The 26,454-nt window shown below is 45.2% G+C and overlaps 2 protein-coding genes across 4 annotated transcripts in view; one reads left to right on the top strand and one right to left on the bottom strand.

Annotated features, from left to right (window-relative positions):
* Positions 1 to 326: 326 nt before the first annotated feature.
* On the bottom strand, positions 327 to 25,010 carry git1 (G protein-coupled receptor kinase interacting ArfGAP 1). Of its 3 annotated transcripts, XM_072392908.1 has the most exons (21): positions 24,599 to 25,010; positions 19,827 to 19,960; positions 19,614 to 19,726; positions 19,076 to 19,181; positions 17,347 to 17,433; positions 17,101 to 17,231; positions 16,881 to 16,975; positions 16,738 to 16,780; positions 16,024 to 16,050; positions 15,327 to 15,375; positions 14,851 to 14,923; positions 14,046 to 14,143; positions 13,156 to 13,267; positions 12,791 to 12,915; positions 10,822 to 10,974; positions 7,342 to 7,692; positions 6,209 to 6,289; positions 6,009 to 6,085; positions 5,723 to 5,899; positions 3,981 to 4,044; positions 327 to 3,832 (listed from the first exon to the last, which is right to left on the bottom strand). In XM_072392908.1, the coding sequence occupies exons 1-21, from the start codon at positions 24,648 to 24,650 to the stop codon at positions 3,617 to 3,619; spliced, it is 2,364 nt and encodes a 787-aa protein (XP_072249009.1). In that variant the 5' UTR covers positions 24,651 to 25,010; the 3' UTR covers positions 327 to 3,616. The 3 variants fall into 3 exon arrangements, with proteins under 3 accessions (XP_072249009.1, XP_072249010.1, XP_072249011.1); XM_072392909.1 differs by lacking the exon at positions 7,342 to 7,692 and having other exon boundaries at positions 24,599 to 25,009; XM_072392910.1 differs by lacking the exons at positions 7,342 to 7,692; positions 16,024 to 16,050 and having other exon boundaries at positions 24,599 to 25,009.
* Positions 25,011 to 25,577: 567 nt separating this feature from the next.
* Positions 25,578 to 26,454, top strand: part of ankrd13b (ankyrin repeat domain 13B) — a 47,877-nt gene continuing 47,000 nt past the window's right edge. The window contains exon 1 of the mRNA XM_072392907.1: positions 25,578 to 26,020. Coding sequence (XP_072249008.1) covers positions 25,913 to 26,020 — 108 coding nt within the window. The 5' untranslated portion in view covers positions 25,578 to 25,912. The remainder of the gene's footprint in view (positions 26,021 to 26,454) is intronic.

Raw genomic sequence — 26,454 nt, 5'->3', positions numbered from 1 at the left:
TTATTTTTATTTTTATTACAAAGTGAATAAAAGGTCTGAAAATGTTTTTTTAAAAAGCTGCTGAATCATGGGGGTGAGCTTAGTTTATTTGCAGTTTCTGCATTTTGAATTCGTTTAAATAATATGTTGTATTGTTGTTCGTCTGAGGTTGCATCAGGACAACTTTGATATCTTGTAAGGACCAGATTTCATTAATTTTTTTTCATCTCCTGACACCTAAAACCTTGGACTGACTCTTTGTCACGTGTCTGTACTCGAACACGTAAGCGCTCCCTGTTAAAAGAACATCCACATGTTAGGAAGAAGCTGAAAGCAGACACTCCCAGGACAATTAAATTGTTTTATTATTTCATTACAAATGTACAGCTTATGAGTTTCCGTTACGATTGACCTTTTTTTTTTGCTTCTTTTTTTTCTTTTTCTTCCTTAAGTCGTTGTTTTCTCTACTTTATACAGTTTTTAAACATCTTCTGTTAAAAGATAACTCTCCCATCACCCATCTCCCAAAGCGCAGAGCTGTGAAGAAACGAGGGGGCGGCGACAGTCCGGCCAAACAAAATGCGCCGCTGAGCCCGACAACAGAAGTGGATGCGAGTAGAATCCTGGCTGCGAATTCAATGTCTGTAACTTGTGCATGTATTGGTCCAACTGATAAGTTCAGGGTGTGTCGGATGTTGGAGAGTATGTGCTAAATTCTGGACATAATGGCGTATAAAGTTTGTCAGGTGACATGAGCTGACGGAAGCATTAAACATTCACACTGGAGGCACCCTATGTAGCGTCCACTAACTCTAGGAAGGACGAGGCCATGTGCATTTAAGACTCTTGTCCTGCCGTTTGTTGAGATGACTGTAGTGCTGAGCCCAAAGTGCGCTTCAGACCTTTCCCATTTAGCCTATCCCAAAAAAAAGAAAAAGAAAACATCAAACCCTGCATCCTGCACCTAATGTACTTGAACTAAGACCTTTGGGAGAGTGCAGTACATAAAGCAGATCCCACCTCAGCCAGCTGGTGTTTGGAAATAGTGCAACTAAGACCACCGCTTTTAATAACCTCCAAATCGACCTGTGGTTCTTACCCCTCACTTCCTGTGGATTCCAGTAGGATCGTTAGCATGTACAGTATGACAACACGGGAGGCTAATACCACAGCATAAAACCATACAATAGTTAAAACATCTACAAGTACATCAGGTGTCAAGATTTAAGAGCCGAATCAAGATTTGGTGAGCGGATGTCACAGCATGAAGCCCTCTTAGGCCAACAAATAGACATAAATATCTCTCAAACAACCTAACATGTAGCTTAATATAAAATATAGCATGAAAATATATGTTCATATATATATGGCTCTAGTCTAGAACGTGGGCATTCATGATGGAAGGGGCAAGTTCTGTCACTGGCCCCTGAAGGTGTGTGTGTGTGTGTGTGTGGGCAAGTATTTCTGTTGTTTCAGCAGTCAAGTCAAGATCACTGTAACTCAGCCAGTTAAACAGGAGATGATGATGATGTGCAAAGGCATTCAATAGAAAACAATGATACATTGCAAGAGTCTAATGGACACAATTCAACTTTCCCCTACAGAGGTGTGTTCAACTACATGAAAGACTGAAGGGGGACAAGACGGTGACTACCTGGGGGGGGGGGGGACTAAATGCATAATGTGAAATCGGGTGGACAGAGCAGTGCCGAGGGACGTCTGCCACAAGCTCAACGTAATCGCAAGACGACACGCAGAAGCCCCCCCGAGTACGAGAACGGAAGGAGCCGATGCTTAAAGACACACCAACGCATCAACGGAAAGCAGGAGTTGAATCCACCAGAAGACGATCCGCACCAAACGGAGGGGAACGCATTTGTTCGGCACAGCGCAACAAGCTGGTAGGTTTAGCAGGAAAGAAACTAAGAAAAATAAAGTAAACATGTTTGTTCCCGATGCAGTCTTCGTCTCAGCTCAGAGACACGGCACTAAAAGCGCCCACGTGGGTCGGAAAACAGCTCGTGGGCTTGATTGTGCTTGCCAGACAGTCAAAAAGAAAGAAAGAAGGACAAAAAAAAAAAGCTAGAATAATACGTGGCAAACTAAATCAAGCACATGCACATTTTCTCACTTCAAAACACTAAATGAGAATGTTCGGCCTTGTGTAGGTTCCAGGCTGCCAGATCCGGTGCTTTCCACAGGTTTACCTAAAGCATAACTGCAACATACATTATGTCTTATTAACATGGGTCTCCCCCCACTTGCTGACATGCATGCAATAAAATGGCTCCTGCGTAACCAGAAGCACCCGTGTCGTGTAAGTGTTTTTTTTATGGACTTTCTTGGCACTGCAAATGATCCTGACGCTGAGTCTGAGATGATTCCACTGGCTCTGTTAAATTAGGCAAAAATCTTTAAGAGAAATCAAGAAAACAAAACAAAAAAAGACAGCCGAGGACACATAAATATAGCATTTTGATCCAGGTTCTGTCGTGATGCGATGTCCGGACATCAACTGTCCTTTGGCAACTGTTCAACCCCTTGGCCACATGATAAATCATCAGGAAAAAACCTCAACTGTCACCCTGAAAAGGAGCGCTTGAGAAATGTTGAGGACCATTTCACAGGGTTTTTTTTTCCTTTTCTTTTAAGAGTGTGCGTGTCTACTTATATCCCAGTTAGAGGCTGACACTTACTCCCACCTGTCTCCCGGTTCCGCTAAATGAGAATCACATCTGAGACGAAGAAACGAACATATCATCAGTTAAATCAAAACCACAGTCAGTAAAATGATCAATACAAAAAAAGAAAAATCAATCAGCATGAGAAACAATAACAATAATCACAATTATTCCAGTGTAAGTGTTGTTTTTAAGTCAGTAAAAAAAAGAAAGGATTTCTGTCTTCAGAGGTGCAGATCGGGCTGATCTGCGTAACTGAAAGGCAAAAGAAAAGAAGAAAAGAAAAAGAGGACAGAGATGAAAACATGCCAGATCATGCTGTGTACCACCAATTACTGGGAAGGGAGGGGGGGGGTTGGAAGGAAGCTGTATTCCCCCTGTAAAAGCTCACGCACCGTGAGCCTATCCTGCATGGGACGGCGTCGGGGGGGCGAAGGGACCTCATTCAAGAGAGACAGAGGGGTCAAAGGGAAAAAAGAGGAGGAACACTCCGACTCCTCAGAGGACGGAGAAGGCATGGAGAGGGCATGACTGGTCCATCCCCTGCCCCCTCCGGCAGCAGACGCTACCTCCCTCCCCCATGCTGAATCTAGCAGGGGGAGGGAGGCACGGCGAGTGACGAATGATGAATAAATAAAGCGGTAACCTGTCAGGATCCAGTTCACTGTACATGGCCACCGTTGTAGTTCTCCTGCGCTCATCACAGTTTCAGCGGTTAATTACACATGTGGGATCTCACCCCTCCCTCCTTACACTTCCACACACGAGGATTTTCTCCTCCTGCTCACTGTAGTGTTTCTATTAAACAATCAATATTTGCTTGCCTCCGATTCTTCCCAATGATTCTTCTCCTCCACCTCCCCATCCTCCCATCTACAGTGTGATCATGTTGTCCCTCTTTCCCTCTTTCCTGAAAGCCCCTCCCATGCATCGATCCGCTCCCTCTCCATCTATGGTCACTGTTTCTTCTCACGAGTGGTGATGGTGACCAGCTGCTTGGCGGCCTTGGCGATGTCGTAGGCGCACTGGATGACTTGCTGAGTGAGGAGTTGGTAGTCCACCGCGGGGGCCCCGGGATCCGAGGGCCCCGCCTTACGACACTCCACCTGCAGCCGTGAAGCACTGGAGGCCAACAGGCGTAGAGAGCAGTGGACCGCGTCCAAAGCTGGCCGCTACGAAGAGAAAAAGGGCCAATTACAATTCACTTTGTGAGTAGGAGGGACAGAGAACGGTAACCAGTCGAGAGGTGAAAAGGAAGGCAGCCAGACGGGCAAAAGAACATCAGACGCACAGGGTCAGACGTAAGCAGAGAGAACTTACTTTGGGAAAGAGGGAGGCCATCTCAGTGACAGCAGAGTGGATCTTCTCCGAACACGGAACAAAGCTGAAGAGAGAAATTATTTCACTTTTAGGTCAAAAGAATGACTGAGGCAACAAGAGTCTCAACAGAAGCTGCGAGCCTTAAGTGTGCCTAACTGTGAGCCCCCCCCCAACGCTGGTCTGTGGGAGTAAGGAGGCAAAGCAGTTTGAGTGTTTTTCACAAGGACCGGAGGATTAAAACTTTAAAGCTCCAACCTCCAGGTGTGGTCAAGAGCTTTGTACAGTTACAGCAAGTATGAGACTGCAGCCAAAATGAGTTGTATGTGTTTCTGATTAGGGTGTGAATGCCTCCGTCACTGTGCCAGTGAGCTGTGACGTCAGCGCAGAAACCAACTTTGAATCAGTGTTTGATGTTGTTGCAGTAGCTGCTCCTTCCTGTGTTCTGATGAGTCGTACAGATGCCCACAGAGGGCCCACAGAGGGGAAAGAAAACACCTACATCAATGGTCTCAGACTGTTTAACTGGCATGAAAACTTATCTAAAGAGCTGGGGCAAAGCTGTTCTGCAATCCAAAAGTAAAGAGAGACGAGCCAAACGGATTAATGCGATTCAGGGAGACGGGTGGAACCCAGGCTTGGAATTATATGCAAACGCAATGAACCCTTTGAGTCCACGATGTTAGATTTTTGTTTTATCGTTTCATTAAAAATATCATCTCATCTTTAATTTGACGGCAGCAACAATTCTCAAAAGTTGGGAGAGGGGCGACAAAAGGCTGGAAAAGTAAGAGACTGTAAAAAAGAAACTACCGGAGGAACCAGCTGCTTCCAGTTAGGTTCATTTGCAACGGGTCAGTAACATGAGTGGGTATAAAAAGAGTTCCTTAGAGGGGCAAAGATGGTTCAGCAATCAGCAAAAAGCCGTGGCTACAGATTGTGGAGCAATTACAGAATCATTGCCACGATGTCATATTGTGGAGACTTTTAATATTCCATCATCCAGAGTACATGATGTCCATCTACAGATTCAGAGATTTCCAGGCATATCTATGTGGACCATTAAAAACAGCCATGATTCTGTCATGAAAACACTGCATGAACTCCAGAACGCTTCACAAATCATTTAGCATCCTGTTCTTAATCTACATTTTGCACAGCATCCTCACTCTTTTTGGAACTGAGCCGACTCAACTTTAATTTATTGATGGTTAAATCTCACTCCTAACGTGCCTTCGGAATCAGATGTTTCCCTAATGTTATAAATGAAGGGGGGTGATGGGAAAAAGCTCGTTTTGAAACCTTTAAACGCTCACACAGCGTTCCAGTAACACGGCAGGGACTGTGACGTCAAGTTTGGCACACGCTGCAGCACATGAGGTCAAGAAAGGTGACCGTAAACTTCAGGGTTGCGAAGGAGACTTCACAACTGGGGAGAAAACATCTGGACTAACATTTAGGCCTGTGACACCAAAAATGGACTCCAGGCATGTGGTCAAAAACAGAGTGATTGATGGATGATAACAATAGCCACTCAGCCTGGCCCGGACAGTGAAATTCCAAGCACCGATAAGAGCATTTACCTCATTAGCAGCTGTATAAACCGACCAGAATACTTTCATCCAACAAAAATAAGCCCAAGGCTCACGTGAAGACTCAGGCTACTAATCAGCGAGAATTCAATTAGTAGTTGCGATCGCTCAGCCGACACGTGTTCATCCATCTGTGGGGCGTCTCTGACCCACCTGTCGTGCTTGAAGTCCTGAGCGGCCCTGAGCAGCTCCTGGATGTTCTTCGTCACCTGTTCAGTCTTCAGTATGACATCCTCCGTGCAGGGCAGGGTGGGGTCTGGCTCTCCCACCTCCCCGCCTCCTCCCTCCTCAGACTCGCCACGACCTTCTTCCTCACTGCTGCGACCGATACTAAAAGAAAAAACGATTGCATCAAATCTTAGTATTTGGTACAAACGATAAGTAAAAAAAAAACAGATGTACTATCAATCAAACGACACACGTGCTCGATCAGTCTGACCTTAGTGAATGGTCATATGTTTGTGTGTTGTCATAGTCGCTGTCTGTGCCACTGCCGTGCTTCTCTGGTTTAGGGATCTAGAGACAGACACACCAACAATTAGAAGTCGCCTTAACGTCCTGTGTGACCTGCTCCTGTAAAGCTTAATGGACAGAGTGATAAGAGACAGACAGTCAAAGACAAAAACAGCAGCAGCTCACCATGTATCTGCCCATCTCTGTAGATCCAGACAGATGCTGGCTTCCATATGGGGCGGGACCCCCGGTGCCACCCTTCCTTACCTGAGAAGACAGAGGAACACACAGATGGAGAGGAAGAGGGAGGAGAAAGAGGGGGGGGCAGTGTGAAGGCAGAGAAAAAAAGATTAACAAGCGCCATATCAAAACTGCAGCTCCCGCATCATCCCATCATGACTACGTGCCTCTTTAGCTCATCTAATAATTCAGTTCTAAGACTACTATCTGCTTATGAGCTTCTACAAATCACACTGCATCTAAAGAGAAAAAACAAACAACAAAATCACTAGAAACACACATGACAGCGATGCTGATTTGCAGATCAGAACGCACAATACGCAGGTGATAGAGTGAGAAAACCCTACGGGGGAAGATGAAATGAAAAACACGGCAAAGACAGACAGGAGTCTTACATCCGGAGGATGCACGGCTGCACTGCAGTGAGCGAGGGACAGACAGGTGGAAGAGACAGACAGAAAACAGACAAACAGGTGAAACTTTGTGAGGAGATGGCGATGATCCATGAGAGTGACCGAGCCCCGAGTGCAGCGGTGAGTGTGTTTGCATACGGTAGCGGTTTATCAGACTGCCCACCGAAAAGATATCGCTGGGACACCACTCCCATGTGTGCTCGGTACGACAAACATGTGCTTCCATTTCGAGGTGAGGGTGTGTACATGCACTTGTGTGGGTGAGATTTCCAGACTCTACCTGGGAGGTCAAAAAACTGGGGTGAAAAGGGTGCAGGCAAGAGAGCAGAGCATCAGAGGCATTACCAGGCAATAAGATCAGATGAAATGTTCCCTTCCCCCCCATCTTTCGCCTTGAGGTCATACTTGTGCACTGCATCCTTTAGACTAGAAATCACAGCATGATGTCACATTATTTTGTGGACACATCAGCATTTAATTGTGCACAACACGACTTTTCAAGGAGAAAGATCGGTTAATGAGATGCAAGATATAAGGGAAAGGGAAAATACAGCCATCAGGATTGGACTAAAACCCAGTAATTAGGCCAATGACAGCCAATCAGGGCCATCAAAGAAGGGTGGGAAGTGGACAGGGGCTCGGGGGCGGGGGGGAGATCTAACTTACGCTGGGTGTGTTGAGGGGCTGCAGGCGGGCTGCCAGGGAGTCCAGGGCTGGGGGACCATGGGCCGTGGGGCCAGGGGCCGCCCCTGGTTCGTACATTGAGTAGGCCTGGCGTTCCCTCCGGTGGGGGTGAGAGTGAGGGGCGGTCGAGGAGGGCACGGAGAGCCCCGGGGGGTCCGCTCCTGGCCCAAGCCCACCCAGACCCCCTCCACCTATTCCTCCACGCATCCCACCCCCTGCCCAGTGGGCTCCTCCTCCCCCACCTCCACCAGGGCCCCCTACCCCATGGCCAGCTGCCCCCCCAGCCTGCTGGCCCCCCCGTAGCGCACTGTTCTCTGTCTGCATCCGGGTGATCTACGGGAAAGCAGGAGGGGAGCAGGGAGGGATGAGAGGATGGAGGGAGGAATGAAGGGAGGAACATGGGGAGGTTTTAGGGAGAGGGGGGGGGGGTATAAACTGAATGGTCAAAACAAGCATCCATAATGACAGGTTCAATAAAAGGCTCATACAGGGCTTCACATAGTAACTCACATCAGTACTGAGGGGGCAGGTGGGAACGCTACAGTACACACCGATGCACCCCCTCATCTCCTTACATACTGCCCAGAAAAAACAAAAATACGTACATAGATGTATCGAAACATCTACAAACATGGATGTAAATAAGACAAAATAAGTGCTTGTACGCTTCGAACAAACTTTCATTCAGGCTGTGTTGAAGAGTAACTTCAACACAGCCTGAACCCTCTTTCTTCCAGCTTTCTGTCATTTCTTTAAGAAGTCTTCAGGAATAGTTCTCCAGGTTTCTTGAATCTCTTCTTTGGATGTCGGCTGTCTTTCAATCCGTTCTCTGTAGAGATGATCCCGCACAGAGGATTCATCCCTACATTAGACCTGTCGCCACTGCCAGTTCTTGTGTCATTTGGCCTTTTTTAGCCCCTCTTTCCCTTTTCCATTCGAGAATGGCTTCTTGACAGCCACTCATTCATGGAGACCATTTCCGATGAGGCTTGAAGAAACAGTAAATTATCAACTGAAGGCCCAGATGCCTCTCTCAGGTCCTGTGTCAGGTCTTTGCTGGATTTTTGTCTCATTTTTAAAGGAAATCACATCCAGACTCTGTTCATCTACTGTAGATAAAGTTTTATCTTTAAGCCTGCCACTTAATTTTATGCCTCATTTTCAGCTGATAGCCTTTTGGGAATCAATAACATTTTACATCTTTGCTATCCTCTGCATTTCTTGCAGATTTAACTTAAGAAATGGGAACAAGTCAGGTGTCTTTGTGACAAGTTGCAAAAGATGACATTGCTAAAGATCTGGCCTGAAAGAACTTTGAAAGAGCTTCAGAAAGCCTAGAAAGCTATTGCTCTAGACATCTTTGACAGACTAACACGAAAGTCTGGGTGCTTGGAATAAATGAGGTCTGGCTCAATACTTTTGCACAGTACTGCACATGTCGCATGAGGAAAAATGAAAGCTGGTCTGTTCTGCGGTGCTGTTCACTACTCTGACAACATTTGGTGGCAACGTGGGCAGCGTTTGCTTGTGAAGGTGAACATTTGCCTCAAATCTTCACTAAATCTCCCGTGAAGTGACGACAACACACGGATGAGTCATGGGTCGCACAGGCCAACGCTGTTGAATCCACTTAACCGATGACTCAAAGTGAACCAAAAGAAGCAACAATGAACATCAGATGAACATTCCTCGAAAAAATTAAACCAAAAATGACAAATAGCATGAGAATGACAGCTGTTTTAGTCTCTAGCTAATCCTGGAAATCTGTCACCTAAATCGATCTTTCAGAGAGGGAGAATGGAGGGGAAAAAATTCAGTCTCTCCATCAGCCTGCCCTCTTTCTGTCTCAGTCAAATGTTCCCTCTCTTTTAGAAGCTCTCGTTGTCACACTCTGTTCTGTGTCTTCTTTAAAGTCTGAGAAAAGCAAATTCAGAGATTTGAATAGAAACGCGTTATATGTGCCAGACGATGGGTGCTTAAAACATGTTAAAGCTGCGTTTACTGAATTGTGGAGTCGGACTATTCCGGGTTATTAGGGCAGATCGAAAAATCCCTAATCCATGTCGCAGTGAGGCTGAAGATATAAGGTAGAGCTGAAGCAACCCCATCTCTAACCCCATCTCTAATACGGGAATGTTGGAAATAGACCCGCCACTGTGCATTAGCCACTGTAGATTAGCCGCTGTGCATTAGCCACTGTAGATTAGCCACTGTAGATTAGCCACTGTGCATTAGCCACTGTGCATTAGCCGCTGTGCATTAGCCGCTGTGCATTAGCCGCTGTGCATTAGCCGCTGTGCATTAGCCGCTGTGCATTAGCCACTGTAGATTAGCCACTGTGCATTAGCCACTGTGCATTAGCCACTGTGCATTAGCCACTGTAGATTAGCCACTGTAGATTAGCCACTGTACATTAGCCACTGTACATTAGCCGCTGTGCATTAGCCGCTGTGCATTAGCCGCTGTGCATTAGCCGCTGTGCATTAGCCGCTGTGCATTAGCCGCTGTGCATTAGCCGCTGTGCATTAGCCGCTGTGCATTAGCCGCTGTGCATTAGCCGCTGTGCATTAGCCACTGTGCATTAGCCACTGTAGATTAGCCACTGTAGATTAGCCACTGTACATTAGCCACTGTACATTAGCCGCTGTGCATTAGCCGCTGTGCATTAGCCGCTGTGCATTAGCCGCTGTGCATTAGCCGCTGTGCATTAGCCGCTGTGCATTAGCCGCTGTGCATTAGCCGCTGTGCATTAGCCGCTGTGCATTAGCCACTGTGCATTAGCCACTGTAACTTACACAAGTAACTTAGCTAGCTAACTGTTCTGGCCTCATCACGGAAAACACACCGTCACTGGATGTCAGAGTTTGCAGAACATGAGCAGTCTATGTAGAAACGCAGAGGAACAGTGAAAACGGGAAAAACTGGATTAATTTTGTGAGGATGGCAGCACCACAGACCTGGCAACACACCAGCAGAACCAGCATCATTGCGGAGGGCTACATAAACACACACGCACACACTCAGAGAATCTGTTAGTGGAGACACGACCAATTTAAGAGAATTGGGAACTGCCAGCAACACCCGCCTCATTTTTCATAAAAACTTTTCCCCGACACTGGTGGGATTTAACGATACACCGATACACTGGTGTGACAGCTAGCTCAAGTCTCCCTGCCATGCTGATGTGCATCTCAGCGGTCGAATCCCCGCAAAAACATGGAAGTTGCACGTTTGGTTTTTTCTTTTGATTTTGACACCAATATCTATTAATTTGGGGATTGTTTTAATCATTCGTGTGTGGTTTAAAGTGATTTCTTCCTGCTTTACTCAGACTTTAATTCATTCCAGACATTTCGTCATGATCCTTTTTTTTCTTGAACCGCTACCGATTTCCAATTTTATCAGTCATTTTTTTAAATGTTATAACATGCCTGAGGGTCAGTCTCTGCCCATCCTTCATACCTCCTTCTGGAGCCGCCGGAGCTCCTCACTCAGGTTGTTGTTGACCTTCATCAGCTGCTGCACTTTGGCTTCCGAGGAGGCCAGGGCTTTCTTTACCTCCAGATACTCCTGAAGGGTGATGGGACCATCTGACAGGTCTGATGAGTCCATACTCTGAGTTGGCAGGAGAAAAGAAACATTTGGAGTGGCAGCTAGAACAGACATTGTGAAGACGTTGAAATTGAGACTCAAATTCCTTCAGAGTCATCTATCAAAAACCCTCGCTACGACTCACAAAATGAGCAAGTCGGAGATAATTTGTGCAGTTTATGGGGTAAAGTGAGGACGAATCGCTGCCTTTTGAGCTATGTGTACACAGAGCCTTCAGCTGTCTGAGAGGAAGAGGGTTGGCTTGCAGTCAGCATCACACACGGACAGTAGAGCCTTAGTTCTTACGCTCAGCAAACCCCCCCCACTTCCTGTGACCCTGAAGCAGGCTCAGATTCAGCTTCTACCACTCCCTACAACTGAACCAATAACAACTTGTGAGGACCTCTTTTCAAAGCGCTTCACTTATTATTCATCCATCTTTGTATAATTTACCCTCCTGCTTGGCTCATCTTAAAACCACAGCAAAATAACTGTTGCACACATTCCATTATATGGAATAGTTTGCAACGGTTTTGCCCTTTGAGCTCGTTCCCAGAAAAAGATGATAGTCACTGGTTTGGCTCGTTTACTCGGTCCTCTCCTCTCCTTTCCCCTCCAGTTACACAAACTCTACGACTGTATGAACAATGGCTTACTGACAAAACCCCCAGAATAGTCGATGATGTCACTCGAGAGCTATGTGGCAGCCCCAGCCGTGGCCGCTTCCTGCAAAGTATGCTGGGAGAGGCAGTCTTTTAGGAGCTTTTCAAGCGTTTACGTCTACTTTTCTACGACACTCGACAAAGAAAAAGACATTCTCACTGTGGCGGGTGCCACAACGTGAAACCCCAACTCCAAAAAGAGTTGAGACATGTAAAAAGTTCATCTAAACAGAACGCAATGATTTGTAAATCTCTGAAAACTATATTTTTTCACAGTAGAACACAGAAAGCACATCATGGTAACAGTGACTGTTTCAAGCTCATCTGGAATTCGATGGCAGCCACACGTGTCCAAAAAGTTTACTACTGTGCAGCATCTCCTCTTCTCCTAACATCTGTCTGTGAACATCTGGGAACTGAGGGGACCAGCTGCTGCAGCCATGGGAGAGGATTGTTGTCCCACTTTTGTCTGATATAGAATTCTAGCTGCTAAACAGTGCTTTTTGTCATTTTGAGCTTCATGATATGCCAAATATTTTCAGTTGGTGAAAAGTCTGGACTGCAGGCAGGTCAGTCCAGCACGTGGACACCTGAACACTGGCCTTCCCTGAAAAAGATGCCATCTACATGGGATCAGAAGCTGCTTATATACCTTTCAGCAGTGATGGTGAACTGTCGCCTATGGAAAGGTAAACTATGCATGTGTCTCAAATAAATAAAAAAATTAAAAAAAGACATTTTGGGCTCAACCAATACATTATTCTGAAATTACTTCACAATTTGCTGGCGTTGCCATTTGCAGATTGCCGAACCTCTTTCCATCTTTACTTCTGAGAGACTCTGCCTCTCTAAGGTGCTCTTTTTTTTTGTTTTAGAACTAATCATGTTTCTGACCTGTTGCCAGTTAACCTGATTAGTTACATCATCTTCCCTCAGCCGTCGCAGCCTTTTGCCGCCCCTGAACACAACATTTTTCAGATGCGCTGCTGCCATCAAATTCAAGATGAGGTACAATTTTTCAGGAAAAGGCAAAATGTCTCACTTTCACCATCCTGAATGTGAATAAAACACCAGTTTACGAGAACGGCAAATCAATGTAAATGATTTTGCAACTTTTTTTGGAATCAGGGTTTTATAAATAGTTTTTCCCAAAACAGGCCGTGGGTGAGGTGCTGTACCTTTGCACGATTGCTCCGTTGCGTGTTGTTGTTGTTCTGGGTGGTGAGTTCGCTGTCTGTGTCTTCATCAGAAGCTACGCTGTCATAGTCATGCTGATCGTCGTCTATGCCCAGGTCCAGTGGGTCTGGAGAAGGGAAAGAAGTGTCAAAGCATCAATGATTCATCGGCCCTTCTCACCATTTCTGAGGGCAGATCTAAAATTTAAGAAAAAAAAAAACTGGTGCAGATTTAATAGCAATAAATGCTAAAAAAAAAAAAAAAACAGTTTTGCCCTTCTCCACTAAACTGCTGGACTGGTTCCATTTTATTGTGTAATCACAGATGCATCTATATTTGTCCGTCTCCCCCTTCCTCCCAGTCTCACCAGTAGGGCTGCTGAGACCTTTCCCCTGCTGTCTCCTCTTGGCGTCGCTCAAGATGTCGATGATGAGCGTCGCAAACTCCCGAGCGTTGAAACGGGCCAGCTTCTGACGACCCTGAGAGAATAACACGTTAGGACTAATTATCATCTAAATGCATGCAGTCACTGGCCTGGTTGCTTAAAAAAATCACTAAAACAAGTTCCCATTGTGAGCCGTGTGGAGCACGAACAGAACGCAGCCCGCAGTCAGCGGCTCAGTGCCTGAGTGACTCCTGTGGTCAACGACCATGTGCTGTGGAAAAACGCAGTCATACTCTCAACATCGCACGCGCACACACACACACACACACACACACACACACACACACACACACACACACACACACACACACTCCAACAGACACCATCAAGCAAAACTGCGCTCACATGAACACGATCGTGTGTAAAGAGACATAAACCATGCAATTAGGCAAGCATGTTGGCATCTGTATGAGACAATAAAGAGAAGAGTTTCCAGCAGTTTTCCACAAAGTGATGCACTATTCATTATGCACCACTCTAAAGCTTCAAACCTGTGTTGCCCTTTTCCTCTGTTCCTGACCACTATGAACTAGCCAATCAGGTAGCAGCAAGCGTGGCAGTGTGGGTGTTTTTTCCGTGTGTGTACACTTGTGTTGAAGTCAGTGTTTACATCGACGAGGCACACAGATGAAGAGGAACTATGAGAGGACATGAGGGATTTCTAACTCTTGCACATAGTGAGGGAAAGAGGTTGGGGGGTGGGGGTGGATTCTCATCTCTCACAGCCGAAGAACATCCCCAGTTTCAAGCTCATTTCACGCATGGATACCTGTGTATATACACAAGTGTGTGTGTGTGTGCAGTATGTTTACCTGGTTGCGTGTGGCCGAGTATTCCGGGTTGACTGGCAGGAAAGGAACCGCGCTTCGTTCTGTTACCAGAGTGCTGTGGTTCTGCGTCGTCAGCCACACTAGAGACAAAAACGGAGAAAAAAAAGTGTGTGTGTTATCAAGCAACAAGGTCATCTTGGTTAGAGCATGCGCAGCCACCCACATCGAACTCGGTCCATCCACCCACACACGCATGAAAACATAAACAAAGTTCAGGGGAAGAAAAAAAAAACCCAACTAAACTGTACAATAGAGCCCAAAAATGGAAGTCTTGATTACACAGTGTAGTTATGAGCTCGCAATCCTCCCACTGAGCGCAATTGGTGTGTGTGTGTGTGTGTTTGTGTGCGAGGGGGTGTATCCTTGCCACTTACCTGCGGTGCTTCTGTCAAAAAAAAAAAAGAAAAAAAAAGCACAATTTGACGGTTTCTGCTACTACTAAGGAGAGGGAGAGAGGAAAAGCAAAGGAGCGACAGAGCTGAGGAGGAGGAGGAGGAGAGAGACTCAAGAATTTGTGAGGCACTTCCTCGCGTCGACTCTCCTCCTCCTGCTCTCACTACATTTGGCCTTCCTCTTCAGCAGCCACTTTTCCGTCCTCCTCAGACCCTCCTAAACACTTCTCTCTCTGGCGTATCACCGATGCTTTGCCTTTCCTGTGCTCAGGTTTCATGAAAAAGTTAACGTCGTTAACGCTGAGGAGGTGCTTTACACTCTCAACTTCCTCTCTTTTGCCCCACACACACAAACATTCCCACCTAACAGAGGATTAAAAGAAGATGAGGCTCACCTGCATCGTTTTCTCTGCGATCCACCTCGTCATAGACATCCATTGCTAGCTCCTCAAACAATCGGTTGTTGAGCTGTGACACAAATAAACAAATGGACCCCAAATACGTCAACGGGTCTGTTTGCACATGTCTAAATACACAAAAACCGTTAAATATACGACTAAAACAATGGCAGAAATGATCAACAGTCATCAGGACAGAATTTACAGGGCACGCTCTATCAGTTTAAGTATTTCATGGCTTCATTCTTGAATAAAAACATCAATATTTATGACTTAAGCCCTTCAAACATTGATAACTGACCATCAAGTCTGAATTACTTGAGTTATGAACAGAAATTTTACGTCAACAAAACGTCTTCCCTTACATCGCCTTAAAGAACCCAAACCCTTGGTCAGAAGTGCCTGAGACTAAACTGAGAAGTGAACAGAATACATTTGGACAAATAGCAAAGGGAATTTTGATCTCAGCTCACCGCTTGAAGCTTCTTCTTGGCGGCCTTGGCCAGCTCTGAGAGGTCCAGACTTAAGAAAAGTAAGAACAAACAAAAGAAAACGACAATCAGACAGCCGTCGGAAGAATACGGGAAAAGAAAAGAGACAGAGGGCCAGGGAAAGGAGGAAAACACGAAGACGGCGACAAAAGCGAGAGCTGAGGAGGAGGACAGGGCAGCGTTTTGCTAGAAAGAGGGGAGAGGGCAGGTACGTATCGGATGGGATGCGCTGGGTGTCAAATACAAACAGCCTGAGCTAATGGTGACTGCGGGTGGCAACTAAAAGTTGTGACATGACACATTTCTGGCAGGCAAACCTCAACTTCCTCTGTGTTTGATGACACAGATGTAGAATTTCTATATGTCAAAAGCTGTGCAGATTAATCTGAAAGTCGATTCTAAATAGGCTAAGGACAAAAAAAAAACACGTTAATGGGTTATTTCCCTGGTGTGGTTCTCCTGACCACAGCCCTGACTTGTTCCATGGAGGCCTTCTAACAGCAGTTTTTCTTTCTGTCTGTATAGCTCTAACTTCTAGTAGAAATTTAACTCTAAATGAATAAACCTATCCTGGTGTACAATAGAGGGAAAAAGACAAAAGACTGGGTTGCAGACAAAAGGGACCGAAAGGCAGGAAGAGAATTTTTTTGGAAAAGAGGAACAAGGAAAGTAAAGATACCTCTGTGTCGGGCACTTAGGACGAGCTCTGGCTCCACCAAGCGCAGCGAAATGGAGAGAACAGAAAACGAGTGAGAAAAAAAGAAGAAAGAGACAGAAAGAAGGGGAAGAGAAGCCACATCAAAACAGCTTTAATTGTTATTATCAAGAGAAACCATTCAACAGAACAGAACAGAACAGATGTGAGTAGAGTTAGACGACAGCTCGGAAACAAGATCCACCTCGGTGACAAACTGCTGCAGTGCATTTGGATTAGCTGCCACGTAGTAAAATGCACATTTGGTTATTTATTTTATTTTTTTTTTGGTAGTAAATACAATTGAGAAGCAAATATTTGAAAGGAACCGTGCAAAGTAATGCTGAACCTGATTTCCCACATCTGAACTGTGCCCTTCTGCACCTCTCATATCAATCCTGCAGCTCAGCATTCCTAAACCAGCACACCTCAGGTATTCAACAAAGCAACCTTCATAAAAGATGCCTCTTAAATCCAACATCTTTGTGGGTGAAGGTACAAATGCTACGGTGACACCTTGTGGTAAGAACTCGGAACTACGTCGAAATAAATCCCAAGTATGAGACGGTGAAAATGGAGATGTCACAGAATCAAAGAAGCATGGCAAGTTAGGTAGCTGGAAGTGTACTAATGCAGTTTTCTTTTCTTTCGTGCAACCAGTAGCCAGTTTGACACAATAAATAATCACATGATCCGTACCTGTCTGCCATTTGAGGAATGATATAATGGCCATTTTTGTGATCTAAGGAGAGAGGAGAGGAGGGAACTTTTTAATAACCGCATGGAAGCTACAACGGTATGTTAAGGAGGTTAACTGTTGTGCGTGTAAGCAGCAAACTAACCAGGACGCCTGCCACACAGGTAGAAGGCTAGCCTGTCTGTCAGCTCATACTGACATTCAACCAGACGCTCTGCCAGTTCTGTATGGCCCGCCTGCCTGAAACACACACACAGACAAAAACACGCATTATTCTAATTTCGAGTTGTGCTGCCATTTGTAATGTTGCTGTTTCTTAAACGGCCATCTCCTATGACCATGTGTGATCGGTGTGGTATGAGTACCTAGCATAGTCCATAGGCGTTCGTCCATTGATGTCAGGTGCTCCGGGATCAGCGCCGTACACAACCAGCAGCTCGGCCTGTAAGATCTGGCCCGCCTTGGCTGCCACGTGGAGCGGGGTTGTGCCTTTTTCCTGGACAGTGAGGAGCACACAGAGAGTCAGACCAACAGGCCTAGTACAGAGAGAATGGCTGAACAGCTTTGCTTATTGCTGGATGGAGTGAGTCAGAGAGCAGATATTTCCTGACCGGGTGGAAGAAGTTGGCCTGAGCGCCGAGGGACAACAGCCGAAGACATGTCTCCAAACTCCCCGTCCGAACGCTCGAATGAAGTTGCTAAAAGTCGAGAAAAGAAAGAGAAGACAGGAAGTGAGGACAAAGAGGACCAGAGAGTCTGGGTGGACCGACAGAAGCGGGCAGCAGCCTCTTATTAACCCAGTGGAAGGCCACAGCATGAGAGATCATTAAACATCCTGCTGTGTCATCCAGAACACTTCCTGCCAGGGGGGTTTAAAGTGAGAGTGGAGGTGTGTGTTTGTGTGAGTGTATGTGTGTGCGGCGCGATGAAACAATCTTTGTGCTTGCACATGCTGTTCCACAGTATGACTGTGTCCATAAAGGCTAATTAACCTAAACTCCTCATCATTATTGAACATCCTACTCTTCAGCAGGTTACAAACTTATGCAGTTTGGTCCAAACATCTTTGGACAGTTTTTCTTTTTTCAACCCAACCGTTCATCGAAAAAAAATATTATTGTTATGTGACGAAAACGTGCTTAAAGTATAGAGACTCTGCTTTCATTTGAGGGTATTATAGCTCTTCAGTATGCACAACCCTCTTTTTTTAAGAGACTGCTTAACCCAAAAGCTGCTCCATGTTGTTACATTCTGAAGGAAAAAGCTCTACAACAAAGAGAACTATTAATCAAATTAAACAAAAAAAAAAGGACACCCTGCCAAAAAATTGCTTTTTAGCTTTTATACATCGAGCCGACCATCAGCCGTCTGGAGCGTCGATGAAGGTCTGTCTCTGTGGAGTTTTGGTGTGTGTGGGCCCTGCAACCAGTGTCAGACGCTGTAGAATTGTTTCTGTGGCCGTTGGTGGAAAAGCTCACTCCGATTGGCTCCTCAGCATGGCGAATGACTGCGCGAGCGATGCTGAAAAGCTAAGAAAGCAACACTTCCACAACAAAACGTGAGCCCAGCTCTGAAAAGTAAAGGACACGCTGCTACGTTTACTTCTTTTAAAAAACACGGACTTCCAATAACACTGCCTGACTGGGATTTATTGACACATCAAATGCAGCAAAGCTGATTGGACGGTGCTTTTCACAGATGGATGATGGCCAAAACAGCCCAGGAGGTTTGAAGGGAGAAACAGTTTCCTGCAACGAACAAGTCAGTAACTCGAGCTCAGTCAACGTATTTTCTGCTGACCGTATTGGGCTTCCAATATCAGCCAGTGCCTGAAAATATTTCTCAACAAAGTACTAAAAATGTTTTTTTAAAACCATACTTTTATAAATTTGATACACCATGAAATGTAAGCTGAGCGCGTGCCATGCGAGCCCACATCCATGTGCTTTGGTGAACCGCTGAAACGCCAAAAACTGCGTCAGCGTCCAAACATTTCCGTGCCCCACTGCGTTTGTGCAGAGATAGAAATGATTCCACCAGCATTCGGATCTTCTCCAGTTTCCTTGTATTGTGTCACACAGAAACGCCCGGTGGAAAAGTGGGATGTAAACCGCGCATGTAAACCCGACGGCACACGAGAGGGGAAACGCGAGAAAACCGTCGGCACTCGACAGAAAATATACTTCCATCTTTTTCTGAAGACAAAACAGATTGAACTGTTATTTTAACTTCTTTAAAAGACGACTGCATGTGTTATAAAGATCTCGTCTGTGTTCTCAATGCTTCGCCAGGAAAGATGCACAGATACAACTCCAAAGCACCAAAATACTGAGCACTTACCTTACTGAGATCCTTAGTAGTGACACCGTCATCATCACGGCAGGGAAGCTTGTGCACAAATGCCAGCATCTGGTATTTGGCTCTGATGAACTCTGACTTAGTGGGACTGAACAGGAGGGGGGGGGGAGTAAGATGATTAGCAAAAATCCAAGTCTTAAAAAAGGCAAACAAATCAATGTGAAGATAAAATAGATGTGACACCAATTTATGCATTTAGATCCATTTCATGACATGAATTCTTTTTTTCATGGAGTGGGTTTCTGTCACATTTTTACTGACATAAAGCTGCTTTCCTGCTTGTATTAGAGACAAGATGCAGCAAGCTTTTAGAGGCTGTTCCAGATTGGCGGAACTTGAAAACGAGCAAATGTTTCTCTTGCACATCCAATTAGCGTTGTCACAACCCTCCCGTGGACATTTTTCAACCCAAAAAAGCACCGGAACATTTAATGGTACAAAAGGCTATGTGAGCAGAGCAAGAATGGTTAGGTAGGTCATCAAAGACTGTTTATTCTAAGCCAGTCGGTAGCATACTTACTGAACCTTGTCCTGAGGGTTCGGTTTCCTCCGACCGCTCTGCACCTGCGCAGGGTCCAGGAGACTGTGTTCCCATATGGAGTTAGCCCCATTACTGGCCAAGGTCTGAACCATCTGAGGCACAGTCCAAGCACAGACACAGCGATGGTTCATCGTCACAAATAAATAAGAGAAGCAAGAGCTTGAGCCAAGCCGGATTCTGTCTCAGCCTTACCTGCAGTAGTCTGGGAGGCCATCCGCTGTGCCTCAGGTGCTTTACTATGGAGATATGGCGGCCTAAGCTGCGGTGGACCGAGCAGCATTCATCGCAGATCAGGACCCCTCGGTTGATACTGGTCCAGCCTGGGTCTGGCCAACACAGATAAAAGTGCTTCAACATAACTGACATAAAAGCAATCGTGACATTCTGGATGACAGGACTCATACAAATAATTGCGGTGAATGATTTCACAATCTATTTGTTGTTCATTTATAAGCCTATTCAAAAATACCCCTTTGGCAAAAAGCACTGGAACATATATTGAAAAGTTCCATTTCTGTAGATTTCTGTAGACTCCCAAAACCACACAGACAGGATGGAGCGGTGAACCACGGGGCAATTAGTTAGTTAGTTTTAAGATTAGAAGTATTAGCACCTTCGACCGTCACCTTCTTTTCTTTTGCTGCAAATTCAACAATTACACCGTGGCGGTGTAAGTCAAGGCGGATGGCCACCCTTCCTGAGTCTGGTTCTGCCAGAAGTTTCTTCCTGTTAAAAGGGAGTCGTTCCTTTCCACAGTTGCCACAGGCACGCTCAGGACGGGAGATTGGACTGAAGGCAAGTTTCTGTGCAATCTGTTGGTTTCCTTAGCTCGGATATTATTTTTTGAATTTGCTCTATATGAATTAATTGGATTATGATTACAATGAATTGAATTCCAATTGGCTTGAATTGGACTATATTACTTAAGTGCCTTGAGATGACAATTGTTGTAATCTGGCGCTATATAAATAAATTGAATTGAATTGAATTGAACAATTAACCTCCTCCGAATGACTCAATTTTTCTTTTGAAACCGGAATAAAACCAAAAAGCGCATGCATTAAAATCCACAACATTAATGTCAATGTATACTCATCTAAAAGCAGTCAGGTGAATATTAGATGTTAAGCGCCTTGAGATAAACAGCTGGTGGTGCTAATTCTGCCCCCGGGGGGTGCCATTTAACCGCAGGGAGCGGGTTTTGCAACGAGATGATGTCATTAAAACACTGGCAGTCAAACCTCAAGCTGTTGAAAATGAGATGGTAACAGTGATGGAAACAAAGTTCTGTTAGAGTTATCTTGCATTTCCATAAGGAAATAAAGAAATTTAATCAAATTTACCATATTGGCTCAAAAACTGCAATCCGGGGTGTACAGGGCTATAACCCTGTGAGTTATGTTCAGACTTCTTTCACCTTTCGGTAAAACAACAGGTTTTCTTCCTTCATTTTTCAGTTTCTAATCCCAGTAAATGACAACAGAAAGCTTTGACCTTTAAGTCCAGCACATTTCAGAATAAGAGGGCCGCCTCACTTACTTTACCAAATGTCACATGCTTTTGACAGTAGTTAAGAGTTTCCAGCACCAACGTTTGACATTTGTCTAATTGGTGCAGTATTGATAGAAATCTAGGATGAGGATTACTTTTTCTACTTTTCTTTGGACCTGTGACAAGAACCTGAAACTTACTACTAAAAAAATTAACAAAAGAGTATGACAGAAGTGAGGACAAGAAGGGCCGACATCGGCCTTCCAGGCACTTTAAGACTGGTCGTGTTTGCGCCCTGGAGGCCCTGATGATGCGATGGGGAGCTCACAACTAAACAACACGCTCTGCAAGATCGCAACAAATATCTGCACACCAACATGTTTTACACACAACGCCCACATATCCACTATCTGTGTTAGTCCCTATCAGGCTGGGATAAAAGTGTCTCAGCTTAGGGTATTAATGGAGCTAGAATAGTCCATCATCTGATGAAATGATGTGCTCTGAATCTTTTTGTCTGCAGAGAATGCAGCAGCAAAATGCAAAATTGCTTTGATGAGTGCTATCGTCCCAGTGTGGGACAGTAGCCTATAGGCTTTAAAGGTCGGACTGCAGCAATTTAATTCCTTAATCTGAGTAATAAATTTACAAACTCCCAGTCTGGGCTATCTGCCTGGCCCACTGAATCAATATGATGGCAATGCCATTAAGCTATTAGACCTGGAAAGACTGTTAGCTTTGCTTTATTGGCCAAACTTGCAGCATGACATAATTTTGCAAAAAGTTGGCCTAATTCATCTAAGCATTATCAGAGAGTGTGATTGTGCCTGCTTAAAACACGCACAACAGAGAGTATTAATGGTGAATAACGCACCGACACACAAACATGCGTATCAGGAAATTCTTTGTTGTCGTAGAATTTAGGTCCAAAGTGGGGATGTTTTATCAAATGCATAGCAACGCATAGCAACGCATCCGGTGAAAACCAAACTCATCGCATGAGGACAAACATGTCATACCCGCTGCCAAGCACAGTGCTGGAAGAGTGATGGTTTGGGCTTGTTTTGCAGCTACAGGATATTGGCACGTTGCAGTCATTAAGTCGACCACGGAATTCTTTTTTTAAAGTATTCTCGAGTCAAACTCGAAGCCATCTGTCTGACAGCTAAAGCTTGGCCATTAAATAGGAGGATGATCCCAACCAGAGGCCAAACTCAGCCCGCACGTCACATCAGCACTACAGCGGAGTAGCATTAGCACACATACTCCTTCTTCCTTTATAAAAAACAGTCTGTATGGAGGAAGAGGCGTACGCATGGTTTTTGTGTGTACGTTTCATTCATGCATCTGACTCCAGATGAGTTTTCATTATGTTCTGAAATGTGAAACCCCAGAACTGACAGAGGGTGTAGTTTCCCTGCCACATGGGGGGGGGGGGGGGGTCTGATGGGCTATCACAGTCTGATGGGCAAACCAGAAATTTGCGAAATTATACTCTAATAAACAGCATAACATTGATAATCACAGGCCTCTATTAGCTTAATTCACTTTGCCGACACTATTTTTATTTCGTCCAAGTTGGGCTCAGGTCTCAACGTCAACGTCGAGGCATTACAATTACCTCCATCAAACACTTCTAAGTGCCTGCACGCAAGTCTCAGTTTCTGCAACAGCCGCATCAATACCCAACAATAAAGGGCTTACTATCGGGAAGACATGATTCATTGTTGCTATAAACTGCGCACATTTCCATGCTGCGACATGAAAGCCTCCCGAGGCTTGGCTAGGACCTGGAGCAGCAGTCGTGCTTTGTAGTCCTGCCATCGAGTTATCCCCTTGTATGACACAAAGCTGGATAGTAGGGAGGTGGCCTGTCACCAGAGGCTTGGTCAGCATTTTGCAGGGTGGACTGCGTCTGTGTGTGTGCATGTTGTGATAAGGAGGAGCTACATGCATGATAGAAGACATGTACCACTTGTTTCAGGTACAATAATACAAACTGGACACCCAACCCGTATGAAAAAAATGAGTCATTTTGCCACGTAATCTCACTAGTGCTTTACCACAAAGCACAAGTCGCCACTTTTATTTCAGAACTGGATTAATTTGTTAGAGACGGGGGACATCGATTATTCTGTAAGCTGTTAAGGTATTTAAAGAAAGGGGGTCAGCTTGGGATGGGTAATGCTTGGGGAGATTATGTGGTACAAAAGCAATAGATGGAAAAACAAGGAAAGACAAACGAAATGAAGCGCGTCCGTCAGAGCTGAGAGATATACATCGTTGATGTATATCATAATAATAAAGCGGGCAGTGTGGATTTTAGACACAGAGTCGTGAGGCCTTCAAGTTTGAACTTACACACAACTATCAGCGAGAGCAGCTGCTGAAAAAAATGTACACATGAATGAAAGCAAGCCAGTCACACTAGATCAGCAGTAGTCAAGACATTGTAAGGAAACAGGAGAATTTACAAAGAGAGGTGATATAAAGGTTCTTTTGGCACCACCTAAACCTGCCTTCTTAACAAACAGATGTGCCAACAACAGGTAAAACTAAACTTACAAATATGAATAGTCATGATAAAGGCCGAAACCGTTCACTCTTGACTGACGTGTTAAGTTTGGGGCAATTACTTCTTTTCAACCTCATGCTAATTTAGGTTAAATATGGGATTTCTTTCAAGTTAATTTGCTTCTGTCAACTCTCTCAGCCTTTGAGACAGTCACATTTCTAAACTGTGCTCTGAAATAAGTGAGGCAAACAATCAATTTAGTCCATCAACAATCAACTGAAATTACAGAAGACTCCACTACTGGCAGGTTGCTGACGCGTTAGCTGAATCAGCTTGGTACTAACTTGCCGTTTAGCAAAAGTTAGCTGGAGTAGCTAGCGTCCTGGGCTAAGCTAGCTATTGGCTACTCAAAAAGCTGCAAGTCAAAGCGTCCGCACTAACACGGAGGTTATTTCAATATAACCGTGATATTAAAAAAAACTGCATATTCAGCCCGAGCTTCAACCAGCAAATTGAGCATCCAGGCAAAATCGCCAGTTGCTAGCCGAGCTAAGATAACGCGTAAAGAAGTCTGTCCAGGTCACGAAAATCAAAACAAACGTCTCCCCGAGCAATAAGGCAGCATAAATCTGACACTCATATCTTCCACTGCAGTGATAAAGCTGTTCGTCCCAGCATAGCGTCCTAGTCAAACAAGAACTCATATCAAGCTGCTTAGTAAGTTACATTAACGCCGATTAGCTGTTAGCCAAAGATATTCCCCGTTGTGACAACACGCCTATTTTTCACTGTTTATTTTGGGCCTAACTGACGCTCAACAGCCCTGGCTATTTTCCTGCTCTGCGGACCCGCTGACAGTGACAGCAACTCGGGCCCCGTTAGCCCCACTATGTCGCCCTCCCGACGTATTGTTCCAGCACAATGGTCTATTTTATTTATCCCCCCACCCCCTCCCTACCTGGTGCACTGCAGTCGGCGCAGACTTCTGTCCTTTGAAGCTTTCTTGACATCTCGAAAGTGGCTGAAATCGAGAAGTAGATGTCTGCGCCGATGTGAGCAATCGCCCGTCTTCCCCAGAGCTACCGACCGACGTCTGCCGTCAACCGCTGCGGCCCCAGAATCCCCGGAAGCCGGGTGGTGTGGTCGGCTTTCCCGGCCAGTTGAGAGCTGAATCCCCCGTTTGTTTCTGTGGTCTCCTCGCCCACATTCACTTCTGAACTCCAAGTCTTTGGGTCAAGTTATGTGAACATGGTTAATGAGCGTGTATGAATCATACCCGAACATTGCTACATTAAATCTGCTCCCTGTACCGCCTGCGACTCGCCGGGAGACGGCAGCTCTTTACCTGCTAGTTCGCGCGCGCACACACACCCAACATCCCTGCAACCCACCTACGGCAGGGCGGGTCAATCCCGTCAATCTTAAAGGTGAGATGGCTTTCAAACAGAGACCAGAATACAGTATGGTAAAAATGTCACATTTTTTTGTAACACAGGACCAAAACGGTTTTTGGATATTTCTAAACGGGATTTGGATGAAGGTTACTATCCTATAGATCTGTAAATAAAGGTTAATAAAGGTTAAAATGGTGCCGTTATAGTCATTGTCAGTTTGTGATTTGTTTGAACGTGTACAGCAACAAATGTTACTGCAACAAAACTGCAAAATAAAAAATACATCTTTAAGTGTCCGATGAATTACAGCTCTGAACTGTTTCCTTAGGCTGCTGTTGTTTTAGTGCGCGCCTACTTGAGTTGGGGGTTATGTAGTTTCATTTTCGAACATGTATGTGATTTTCAATTTCTGGTCCCTTTTCGTAAGACATGCCTTTAATCACAGCTTCTCCGTCAGCGGATTGGTTGAGTGTGAGCACATTTTATTGCAGCTTGTCAACGCATCCTTCTCAGTCACCACCACCACCGGATGGGAGGAGGAGATGAGAAGGAGGAGAATAGATGTGTTAGAATAGGAAGTGGAGAAAAGAGAGAAAGCCAAGGGGTGTAGGAGCGGGTGGTGAAGAAATAAAGGTGCAGCTAAATTTCCTGAGACAATCAAGCGAGGGGTTTCTTCCTCGAATACCACAGGGATTTACACTTTATTCCAAGCAGAGAGAGTGGATGATCATACACTGCCCTGCCAAGGTTTTCACACGCCTTTTGGGCATCACCGCCGACGAGGGATGGTAGGCTCGATTGTATAGGGCAAATTCACGACAAAAGTATTCTTACAATCCACAGTGAAGGCAGAGGTGGAGGCAAACTATGATCCGAGGATGATTTCCGCCAAGAAAACTCAGGAGAAGAGTCGTTATCCTCTCCACTATCTCGTGTGGCACAACAAACACCGTCAGCTGGAGAAGGAGCTGGCAACGAACGAGCAGGTGAGACGAGGAGGAGCGATCAAACATATTCCCTCTTACAGACGTGTGTCATTATTACAATTTGCGGCCGTGTGGGTCCATACTGGTGTAAATGGTGTTGGTGTGGGTGTCATCTGAGTAGGATCTCATTCACGATCCTGGGCAGTAATAGCGCAGTTAATTGTTATCTGTAGGGTGGAGGGAGGCACTTTTGGACCCCGTACTGGTTTTTTTTCATACATTTATTCATTTATTCACATGATAGCCAGTTTCAGCAGGTACTGTTTGGCAAGTGTGTCACAAAGGTGCATTTTTAATATGCATGAGAAGTTTCAGGAGGTTTTTTTTTTTCTCCTCCCTTTTTTTTCTGGAAATTCAAAGTGCAGCAGGATGCTCTTTCAGTATACATGTGTGTGTGTGTGTGTCATGAGCGGCATTGTTGCCTCATCTACTCC

Source organism: Leuresthes tenuis, unplaced genomic scaffold (genome assembly GCF_036924035.1).
Source record: "Leuresthes tenuis unplaced genomic scaffold, fLeuTen1.0.hap1 SCAF_9, whole genome shotgun sequence".
NCBI lineage: Eukaryota > Metazoa > Chordata > Actinopteri > Atheriniformes > Atherinopsidae > Leuresthes > Leuresthes tenuis.
This window is presented reverse-complemented; position numbering and strand designations above follow the sequence as displayed.